The sequence below is a fragment of the Saimiri boliviensis genome, chromosome 3 (genome assembly GCF_048565385.1).
Source record: "Saimiri boliviensis isolate mSaiBol1 chromosome 3, mSaiBol1.pri, whole genome shotgun sequence".
NCBI classification, from domain to species: Eukaryota; Metazoa; Chordata; class Mammalia; order Primates; family Cebidae; genus Saimiri; species Saimiri boliviensis.
Genome location: NC_133451.1, coordinates 98,656,828 through 98,669,062, shown reverse-complemented (window position 1 = coordinate 98,669,062; position 12,235 = coordinate 98,656,828). Strand labels below are relative to the sequence as shown.

The window sequence follows — 12,235 nt, the reverse complement described above, 5'->3', positions numbered from 1 at the left end:
TGTTATAGCATGCATTAGTAATTCATTTGTTTTTATTGCTTATTAATTTTCTACTGTATGTATGTACCATAATTTATTTATCTATTTACGGGTTGATGGACATTTGGATTGTTTCTACCTTTTGGCTCTTACGACTAATTTTGCCATGAACATTCATATGTAAGTATTTGATTGAATATCTCTTTTTAGTTCTTTCATATATATATCTAGGAGTGGAGTTTCTGGGTCAAATGGTAATTCTATGTTTACCTTTTTTACAAACTGTTTCCCAAAATGGTGGTACCACTTATTATCCCACCAGCAATGCACAAAAGTTCCATTTACTCCACATTCTTGCCAACATTTGTTATTCTTCATCATCTGATTATAGACATCCTAGTGGGTATGCAGTAGTATTTCACTATAGTTTTCATTTGCATTTCTCTAGTATAATATAATCAAAAGTGTATTGTTCTTTGTCCCAAGTTCCTGGCCCAGAGCTTCAAAAACCCTTGGAATTTCCTGAGTTATAGGATTGTCTTGTTATTTATGACGACTCCTTCAAGCCATAACTGTGTATTCTGATGAGGTAGCACTTGAAAGCCTCTAGCTTCAGGATGGGTGTTATTTTGAAAGACGAAATGTGATAGAAAGTTGGACATTTTTATTAGTTTTTCTCTGGCTACTGCAACAAATTAGGTAGCTTAAAATAACAGAATTTTATTCCCTCTCAGCTCTGGAGGCCAGAATTCAGAAAACTTACTGTGTTGGCGGGGCCACACTCCCTTTGGAGGCTCTCAAAAAATCCTTCCGTTCCTTTTCCAGTTTCTAGTGCCTGTTGGCATTTCTTGGCTTCTTTGGCTTGTGGCCACATCATTTTATTCTTTGCCTGTATCTTCACATCACCTTCTCCTCTGTGTATCTTCTCTTCTATGTGTCTCTCTTTTATAAGAACACTCGACATTGGATTTTAAGCCTACCTGCAACCTCTGCCTCCTGGGATCAAGTGATTCTCCTGCCTCAGCCTCCCAGGTAGCTGGGATTACAGGTTCCCACCACCACACATGGCTAATTTTATGTTTTTAGGAGAGATGGGGTTTCATCATGTTGGCCAGTCTGGTCTGGAACTCCTGACCTCATGTGATCCTCTCACCTCAGCCTCCCAAAGTGCTGGGATTACAGGCATGACCCACCACTCCCAGCCTTAAGAACAGTTTGAAAGTATTTGAGCTAAATAAGGCACCATCTTAGAGATTTTGGTTTAAATAAGTGATTGCAGATTTGCACAAGAAAACAACACACATAGGAGAACCTAAAATTGAGAATCCATATTTATCAATATTATATTTTTTCTGAATTATTAAAAGATAACTGTTCTTCAATTTTTATGCCATATTCTTGTGTCATTATGAATTATATAAGGTAAGAGCTTTTTCTTACTCTTTTGTGAAGCTTGCTGTAATTGGTGTGATCTTCCTTATATCATAGTATTGAGAACTGAAAGTCTAGTTCACGGTTAGGTGAAATAAATAGAACTAATTGATTCAAAGTGATCTGGTTTAGGAAAAAGTATTTGTGTACATAAGGTAAGCAGAACTCAGTGGAATTCTACATTAATGTTTCGAGACAAAGCCTTGGCTATTAAAGTGTTATATTACTTTATCAGTCTTCCTATTTATGAATCATAGGAAGGTTATGGAGTCTAGTGGAAGTAGTGAAAAACAAAATTTGACTATTTTTGGATTCTCTGATCTAAATATAATCACTCTACCACCCCAACTGCTGACAAATACAAGGGACACAGTAAATAGGGTGTTTTCAGCAGTCATACTGGTCGTAAGTTACTTAAGACAGACCAACACTTACTTAACTGAACATTGCAGTTTGACAAACTTTTATTTACAGTACGCTGTCTGGAAGACACTATAATAAGCAATCTGTATTATTCAGGCCCTCTCCCTTTCATTATTTGAGATGGATAGAGTGATAAATTAGTCATCTAAAATATTGATCCACTTAAAATTGTAAATTGGTCTCAAATCAAAATTCTGAACAGTAATAGAAATTTGCTTCTCCTTTTTTGATATGGCAATATATATATTAATTTTAATTTAAAAAACAACTTTGAAATGATATAGGGTACAGATTTGACCAACTATAGGCGATGTTAAGTTCTGTCTTAGAGAAAAGTTGCAGCCTTCCAACATCCCAAATTCTGCCAGGGTAGGGGAAGTTGGACTTATTATCAAGTGTGTTTGCACAGCCAGTATCGGTGACTGATGACAAAAGAGGCTTTGAAGTTTCTATGCAAGGATAGAAAAAAAATGCTTGGGAGAAGAATACATTGGTAAGGTGGAAATATACAGCCAACCTTGAGATCCTCCACACCTGTATATCAAATGGTGATTTTATTCTCACAGAGAAGTTAGAAAACTGTTCTGCTGATTCAGTTATGTGAGGAGAATAGTTTAGTTGTATAGTTTTAGAAGAATCCTGGGATTTTTGAGGGGGACTTGGACTTTTTGTTTATTTTGTTTTGCTTTTAAGATGATTAAGATTCTGTGCAGGGCCGATAGCTCATTGATCTCAATTTAGCTTCTGTTTGGTGTTGTATTTTTTACTTTATAAACTTGCAGATGGAGGCAGAGTGAAATTGGAACACTGTCTAAGCATAACAAATCAGTGATGGAGCCTCCTGGCTTTATGTCTGAACCTCAAACCTCCAGACTATGTTTTCCATATGTATTTGATCTTACCAAGTTAATTTCTGCTGAGAAGAAAAGTTATCTAGTATTCAAGTTGGAAAGTTAATTTCCCAATTTATTGTATCCTATTGAGATGCATTCCAAACTTACAGCATTCAATTTTGATTATTTTGAAGTTAAAGCTAAGTTGTAAAATATGCCTAGTCTCACAACTGAAAGTCAGATGGACTGATTACTTTTTTTAGACTTACTCTAAAACAGCCTTTAGGTAGCAGTTTATCAGTGCAATTTCCATTTCAAAACATCTGAATCTGAGGTAAATACATTCTTAAATTTAGCATGGATAGGTGTCCTTTCAGGCTAAAATGTGTGCTTAGTACTGAAGTGTGTTATTTCCTTTTTCAATTCCAGAAATGCGGTTGTATTTTTCATTCTTTTTGCTCTGTTAAATATTGTGGTATTTTTAACAAAACTTCAAAATGTAGTAAGTGGAAAGTGTCAAATTAAAACCCTCAAAGATACCAGCTCATCATTGGAAGCACCCTCCCCAGATTCTGAAATTATAAACTAATGAGTCTTTAAAAGTTATATACTAGTTGAGCTCTTTTGTCTTGAAGTTATAAAGGAAAGTTTCTTTGAAGATAACACAGGATTACACACTTGTAATATTAACTGAACATTCATCATTACTAAGCATTTTATTTTTCCTCTCCATTTTTTAGATTATACAGTAGCTAACTATTAATATATTTCATCTGTATTTCCTTTCTCTTAACATTTTACCTCAGGCTGATACCAAGTCAGGAATGTTTTAGACCAAAAGGAAAATTTCTGTGTGAGTGATCAGGTTTTATAAGGTGAAAGAACATCTTGAACTCATAGAATGCAGAAATGTGTTTCCTCTCTTGGTTAGCTGACAGTATGGGTGTTTTGGCTTGTGGAGTGGCCCTTAGAAATATCATGGATGATGGATCTGAGGAAATAGCATATGTGGTTTTAGTTATCACTTATACATGAGTGACTTCCAAATCTATCTCAGCGACCTTGATCTCTCATTCTCTTTCCTGGCCTCTATTTCTTGCAATTTGAATAACATCTCTTCTTGGAAATGTTGGAAATACCTAAAAGATCTGATAGTTTGAGGCCAGTAGTAATCTATCTCAACAATTTGTCTAATTTACAGTTTCAGACAGATATTAACAAAATTATCCTATTACCCAATATATCCCGATTTATTCCTGCTTCTTTCGGTAAATAAACAACAAGTGAGTTGTATTTTCAGCGAGTATTTTTTTGTGGATAGCCATTGGGTAAACTTGAGCAATTTATGTTTTCTTGACTGACGAAAAGATTATAGATTCTCTCTTGAGATGTTACTCTATTAGTGGTAAATACTTTATCTTTGCCCCTTGTACCCATTGTGTGATGTTATTTTATGTATGTATTTTAACACATTTTTGATACATATTTATTGAACATGCACATTACAGACACTGATAGGTATAGGGAGTCATTTGAATAAGGTAGTACATACTCAAGATACAGTGGGAAAGACAAACCTATATAGAAATAATTACCATAAAATCAAGAAACTCTACAACCGTGTACTGTCAGAAATCAAGAAAGGGAGTTCATTCTACCACAAGGGAGAGCCATTGAATGAGTAGCCGTTAAAGGTCTTTACAAAAAAAGTTATTTAAATGACAAACTTCATCTGTCAGAATAAGAAAGGATGTCAAAAAGGGGCTGATTGGCTGGGGTAATAGAGGAGCCTTAGAGAACAGGTACCTGAAGGTCTTAATGAGCTTAAAGAGTAGGTTCTCAGAAATGAGGAACAGAGAAGTATAGGAGATTGTAGTTAAAAATCTGGATGTTTTAAGTAAATATAGATTGAGCAGTGTCTCATTTTAACAAACTGTCTGTATCTGTATTTGGGAATACTGGCTGGAGTTAAATGAAAACCTGTGACTGAACATGTGAAGTCCTTCAGTCTGCACAAGTGCTAAATCCATGATCTTGGCCTCGGTATGTTTTAACCAACAGCTACAGATGATTTATGGATGATTTAATCATAGAAAGTAAATTTCCTTTGAAATACATGTGGAAAGGGATAAACGAAATGTACCTGGGATTATACTAACTGAATAGATTTGAAAATATATTAAACCATGTTCAAAATCCAAATACAACTGAGTTGACATACCTAGAAACTATTAATGTCTGTTTTTGGTGCTGGTGGTGGTGGTGGTGAGAATGGTTTTCTCTTTTAGGTTTCAAGCTTAGTTTCCCAAGATTTATGATTTTTATGGGTCTGTTTTGGTCTCACCAATGTTATAAATGAATTTTTATGTTTTATTTTTCTTTGAAGACCAAGGAAAATGATGAATACTTCGTATCTGCTAAGTTAATTGCTTATATATAATTATCAGTTTGTAAATCTGACTTTCCAAGTATATTGTAGACTTGTTGGTAGTGCAGATCAATTCTTCTTCTTGGTATCTATGGGGCCCACAAATTCAGTAACAACCACTCAGTTGATATGTTTGATATGTTTGAATATAAATAAAAATGTCTTCAAATGTCATTTTGCTTTATTAGAAGTTATCAATTATATTATTTTAAAAACTACCTTTTTATCTTATTGATGTATTTATGATAACTAAAGGTTCTTATGTTCTTTGTTTGGGAAAATGATGAAAGAGTAAATGTTAGCTACCCAGGCCCTGAAGTAACAATAGTTACTGGAAATGTCAAAAGGAATAGAATATTTTTTTATTTGAATTATAATTTTACATTTTCTAGGTTACTGGTGGGTTTGTCTATTTAACAAGTTCTCACTTGGGACTTGTGTAGGATAAAGTCCTGTTGTCCCCTGTCAGTATCCCAGTCTCTTAATCCTAAATCTTCTTTTAGTGTCCATGTTCAATTAAACTATAACATCTTAACTATTACTAGACATATGATAGTTTTACTTTATTGTTGCATCAGGTACTTAAAAAAATTTCTGGATCCAAGTTATTGGTAGTATTAAAGAATATAACTTAAAAACCAAGTAAATATACAAAATTCTGCAAATACTGATTCATTCTTCTCATTATATAAAATACAGTTTTTTGTTCTTTATACCTTACATTTTGAAACAAATTAAGAAATTGAATCATAAGAGTATGAAAGGGCAGAAAAGCAAATCAGGTTGTAATTCTCAAGTATTGTCTAAGAAAGGTTATGTCATGTATATGTTTGAATTTTTAAAAATTATTTTGGTATGTATGTTCATCAGCTCATTTTGAACATGAATGTGCTTTTTGACATGCATATCTAATATTTAATATATCACAATTAGCAAAAACACAGTATAGAAAGTGGAAAATGTAGTCTTTGTGTTCAGTAGTTTCAGAACTTGTTCCATGGGAAAATTACTTTGAAGGTTTGGTTTTAATTTCACGAGAAAGACATCTATATTGAAGTAGTGTGCAGCTGAGGTCCTCTAGTGTCACAGCTGAATATGGCATCAATTTTTAAGATTCTGTAAATTGTGTGAGAGACAAGAACAAGAGAAGCTACTCTAAAATTGACTTGTAGAGCCAAATGAGTTCATAAAACTAGGTTTATATTTTGTTAATCCCATGGAAAATTTTTGTTTTTAAGGGAAAGACTTTGTTTTATTTCATGTGCACATATTTATCAATGTAATTGTGCTTTTACATAAAATCCTTACCTCTTTATTGGTAAGTTACAAATAATTTTTCTTAAGTTTGGGATATTGCCATTTGTACAGTTTATTTTTTGAAGATATTTATGAAAACTGTTTACTCCAAATTATGCTTGTTTCGCACATTCCCTATTTGTTTAAGACTCAGTGATATAGCAGTTTATTTATTTGATAAAAAGTAATAATTTACAGTCAATTTAAATAGCATTCTTTATAAATAGTAAATTTCATTGCTTCTTTTTTACGCACATCATGGGGAATATCAACTTACTCCTTTACTTCAAAATATGACTGACAGCCAGGGATTGGATTACCAGATATTTGAGGCAAAAAGATAGTTTGAGAAAAACAGAGCCTGGAGAAGGGGTGGAGAGGAAGTACTCACCACAGAATAAATGAAGATATCACTCTTTTTTCAGCATTAAAAGAGTTCTAACTATTCTCAGAGTTACTCAAAGGAGTGATATATCCATAACCAAAGAAGAGTATCTACAAGGAGCGACTAGAGGACATAATAGAAATCCTAGAAATTAATGGATTTCTCTCTGTCTCTCTCTCTCTCTCTCTCTCTCTCTCTCTCTCTCTCTCTCTCTCTCTCCCTCTCTCCTCTAGATCTCTGGATATCTCTCGCTCCCTCTCCTGGAATTAAGTTATAATAGGACTAAAGACTGTGCTCTTAAAACAAAAAGTTAATTTAACAGGATGATTATAGTTAATAATTTAATTGTACATCTTAAAATAACTGAAAGTAGAATTGAATTTTTTATAACAGGATAAATACTTGAGGGACATCCCATTTTACATGGTGTGATTATTACACATTTCATGCCTATATCAGTACTCATGTAACTCATAAATATATATACCTACTATGTACTCACAAAAATTAAATTTAAAAAAATAGTTCCAGTTCTCATCTACCTAAGAGTTCCAACTTAGAGAAAGAAAGAGAAAACGGTGAAAGACATAACAAATCAAATTGTCCTTGTTAATGTTTCTGTGTTAATGGAACACGTGAGTCTTCAGATTAAAAGGACATGCTTAATGCTGACTGGCACAAACATGCTCACACTAGACATACTGGGCTGAAATTTTGTAACTGTAGGGATAAAGTAAAAATAATTCTTAAAGCTTCCCAGGAAGGAGTAGCAGATGTCTACAGCAAAGTTGGTATCAGACTTATACTGGCCTTCTTACCATTTAAATAAAGAATGCTGTAAGACAGTGGAGTAATTCTTTCCAAGTTTAAAGGCAGGAATAAGATATTTTCAGATGAGCCATGCATGAAAATGTACTACTCGTGCTCCCTGTATGAAACAATTTCTCAAGATATAGCTAAACAAAAATATAAAAATAGTATGAGATATAAAAATTATAGTAGCTGATGATAATCTTCGTAAGTAGAGTTGTAAAATTATGGTGTCCATTAAATCTTGATGACATTTTCTCTTGGGAGCGAGGGTTTAAGTGGCCTAGGTTTGTATTTCCTTCTTTGCTTAGTTCTACAGTAAATATTTGTTAATCATTATTATCATATGGCAGTGTGCCAGTCACTTCCCATCTTTCTCAGAGTAAAAGCCAAAGGCTTTACAGTGGCCTAAAGGGCCTTGCATCATCTGACTTGTAGCAACCTCTCTGAGCTTCTCTCCTGTCACTTTATTCTTTGCTCATTCTCCTGTATGCACTGAATATATTTTTGTGAGCTGCTGACATTATACTAGTTCAGGGCTTGCTTGCTGTGCCCTCTGTCCGAATCATACATTTTCCAGAGACCTACCTGACTTTATCACGTCTTGTAGATTTCTACCTAATTATCACCTTCTCAGTGAGGACTTCCCTGAGCATGTTATGTATTTTCTCTACTTTATTTTTTTATTCATTTAATCACTAAATATCACATTATCTATTTACTTATTTGTTTCACCTTCGAGAAAGGAGTGTAGGTTTCCTTTATCCCACATATCATTTGATAATGTAAAAACAATATAACTAATACAGTTAAGGAGTTGGGGAAGAAAAATGGGGAAGTTGTATATGTCAACCATATCCTCTTGCAGAGTGAAGAGTTAGTTATATTAAGTAAAAGTCTAACCACCAGAAGAATTGAAAACAAGAATTGCTGATGATTATTTGATAATGTAAAACAATGTAACTAAGAAAAAGGAGTTGAGGAAGAAAAATAGTAAAGTTCTGAAAATACGTGGACTATATCCTCTTGCATAGTGAAGAGTTAGTTATGCTAAGTAAGTAAACGTCTAACCACCAGAAGAATTGAAAACAAAAATTACTGATTCCCACTGGAAAGTCAAACTAGGATAAGAGAGGCAGATTTTAGCTTTTATCTCTGGTTATTTCTTTTGGTTTTAATTTAGGAGAGAGAATCAGGTTGCAACTATTTTCATAAAAATTTTATTCAATTTACTGTTTTTCTTATCAGGTTTATTAAGGTATAATTTACATACCTTAAAATTTATCCTGTTTAATGTAAAGTTCAATGAGTTTGATAAACAAAGGTATGTAATCACCGTCAAAATCAAGAATAGAATAGTTACCTCACACCGCAAAACTTTCCCATACTCTTTTGTAGTCCACTGCCCCCGCCCCCCACTCAAGCCCATGGCAATCTGTTAGTCCATTTTTTACCTTTTAACCTATGTCTTTTATTTAGTGTGGGTTTCTTATAGAGTGAGTATAGCTGAGTTTAAATTCTTACAAAATCTGACAATCCTTATGTTTTAATTTGTGAGTTGAGACCATTTATACTTAATATCACTATTGCTATATCCGGATTAAAATCTGTTAGTCATTTTCTATTTTTCTGCCTGTTCTTTCTTCTTTTTTCCTTTTGTACCTGTTTGTAGGTTGAATTTTTTTTTATGATTCCATTTTATCTCTAGTATTAGTTTTAAAAATTACATTTAGTGTCTATCTGCAAACACAAATTTGATTTTAGAAAAGTTTAAAACAATGGATAAATAGGAAAATATATACCAAAATGTTAATATCATAGATATGTGGAAATTTCCTACGTGATTGATTAAAAAATTATAGGATAATTAATAAAGCTAGTTTAATTGTATGTCAATATTACATTTGTCTTAAACTTTATTCTGAGATTTAAACTTTTCAAAAAAAAAAAAACAGAAAAGAAATGCCAACAGGAAAAAAATTTAATTCAGACACCAATGTCCGCAAATGAACAATCCCTACTTTATAAAGAGGTAATGATAAAAATTAAAACCTGCTCCAAATCCTACTTGCTCCTGCTAAGTAGCAATACTTACCCAAATATAGTACCTATTTCCAGGTAATTTACTTGAATAGACTTGCAAATTGAAAAAAAAAAATTAGAGAGATGGATGGTGAGAGGGAGGAGGGAAAAGGGGAAGGAAACTGGAGGATATCTGTGTAAAGGATGGCTTGTAGAAGATAGGATAAGAATTAAAGAGAAATGTTTGCTAAATCATAAATGACCACAAGTTGCTTTGTAAGTTGAGTACGGAAAATAAGCTAGTGTCTGTATACCATAAAATACATTGTTACTATTATTTTCAGTGGCTTAGGCATTTTGTATTGAGCAGAATAGTTTTTAGTGACTTAGTTCTGCCATAAGTAAGTCTGAAACTTAACTGATAATTTGGCAAAGCCAAACCTGCTATAGGTTAGTTGCACTCACCACGAAAATTAAAGTCCTTTCCTGGAAGGACCAAATACTGCAATTACAGTAGCCTTTAGGAAACTGTGGGCTCTTTGTCAGATCAATTCCGTTATAATCAGAAAATCTAAAATATGTAGAGGTAGATATTTTAGAAAATATACAGATTTTATCTTCTCAGAATGAAAGAGGAGCAATAAAAATAAGCTTTTTGAATGTTTTTACTAGATCACATTTCACTTGTTAAATCAAGTTCTTTATTTGCTTTGTAATTGAACTTTGACTTTTTGTTTTCTTTGTAGCTGTTCAACGGTTTTGTGCATAGCATTTGAGGTTCTTCAGGGCTTGCAGTATATGAACAAACATGGTATAGTACACAGGGCATTGTCTCCTCATAATATCCTGTTGGACCGAAAGGTAATTGTTAAATCATGTAATAAATATTTATTTATTGTTTGGAATTGGAAGCAACTGGAATCAGAGCTACTCTGTCAGAGGAACAATAGAATCAGAATATGTTTTTAAGAATATTTGCAATGAAAATACGATATGAAAGTGATATAATTGTGGTATTTGAAAAAAGAATCTTTAAATTATTTAATCTGTATATCTTTCACATGGATTATTTTTTTCCCACAAGACTCATTTTCTATCTTTATGGTTGTCTAAATTTTATTCTTTTTTCTAAAGCCTGGTGGCTTCCCAACATACTTCTCTGAATTTATTTTCATTTTTAAGAAAATGGCTCTTTCTGCTAGAATGTTATTTATATAAACCAACTGCATGTGTTTTCTCTATTTTTCTTCTTCCTCCTTTCTTCTTCTGTTTTTCTCCTTATATACCAGCTGTTCATACCTACCTACTTTCACTATTGAAGTGTTGCTTCTCTACTGGAAATCTTAGGTGGCATTAAGAAGAAGCTAGTAAACCTTTCTAAGAGAATTATGGATAGCAAGGTTGTATATTTTCAAGAATAATTGTAATTTTATTTCTCTTCACAAAATATATAAAAACAACTTAAAAGAAATTTTTTCATGGGCATTATCTGCTGTACTAGTAGGATTATCCTTGTTTTCTGGTTCTTTTCCCAAATCAATACTTGGGAGGCTGAGATGACAGTGTTACTGAGCCCTGGAGTTTGAGGCTGCAGTGAGCTATGATCATACCACTGCATGCCAGCCTGGATGACAGAGTAACACCCTGTCTCTACAAAACAAATACACAAACAGCAAAAGTGAAAATTGTACTCATTAATTTCAAATTTGTGCCAGTAAAGAATCATTCATTCAGTAAAGAATCAATCCAAGCTGTTTTAATATAAATATTTTATAATACTTGGAAATAATGTTCTTGAGAAGACACACCAATTTTAAGATCAACTTAATATTTTCAAAGCCTTATAGATTAAAAGGGAAATAACTTAAAGGACATAAAGTTATATTTGTCGCTTATTAAGAACCTCATACTTATGGTAGTTATTTTTGTTCACAAACAATACAGCAGATTCACCAAAATCTTGATGATTTTTGAACTGATCTTTTCAAGTTAAGTTTTCCTATTTCACAGTTAAATTGTAACTACAAATGGACTTGCAATTCTGTGGAAAAAAATTTCCTCTGTGAAAATTACCACAAAACATTCTAACCAGGGTTTCAAGACAGATGAAAACATTTTTGCCTTTTTGTTTTGTGAAATAACTAGACAGTGTAACAGCAAAAATATTAAAGAAAAATGTCACCTGTCATTTTGAGATATATGAGTACATATGCCTGTGCATATTTAATGAGTGTAAAGCAGACTAAATATTGGCAGATAGTTTTTTATAAAATTGTGTTTTTTAAAAACTCTTTTATAGTGGTATTTTGATAAAATATTGCTTTATAATGGTTTCTTTAGTTATAAAATGTATAATGATAATATTCCTTGCCAATTATAATAAAATATTCGATAGCATTTTTTTCTCTTTATTATTGTAGGGACACGTTAAATTGGCTAAATTTGGACTTTATCACATGACAGCTTATGGTGATGATGTTGATTTCCCAATAGGGTAAGAGTATGTTTTCCTCTATCTTGAGTTTCTTTTTAAATTTTGTAATCTTTGATAACATTTGTATTTTGTTAATTATATTTGATATTCCCTTTTGACATGAAAACATCTTTTTAAATATTAATGCCTCTTTT

General features: G+C 32.6%; 1 protein-coding gene across 3 annotated transcripts in view; it reads left to right on the top strand.

Annotated features, from left to right (window-relative positions):
- TBCK (TBC1 domain containing kinase) overlaps nt 1-12,235 on the top strand; it is a 265,679-nt gene that overhangs the window by 37,296 nt on the left and 216,148 nt on the right. For all 3 annotated transcript variants that reach the window (XM_074396536.1, XM_010340090.3, XM_003929478.4), the window contains exons 4-5: nt 10,354-10,468; nt 12,028-12,101. In XM_074396536.1, coding sequence (XP_074252637.1) covers nt 10,354-10,468; nt 12,028-12,101 — 189 coding nt within the window. The remainder of the gene's footprint in view (nt 1-10,353; nt 10,469-12,027; nt 12,102-12,235) is intronic.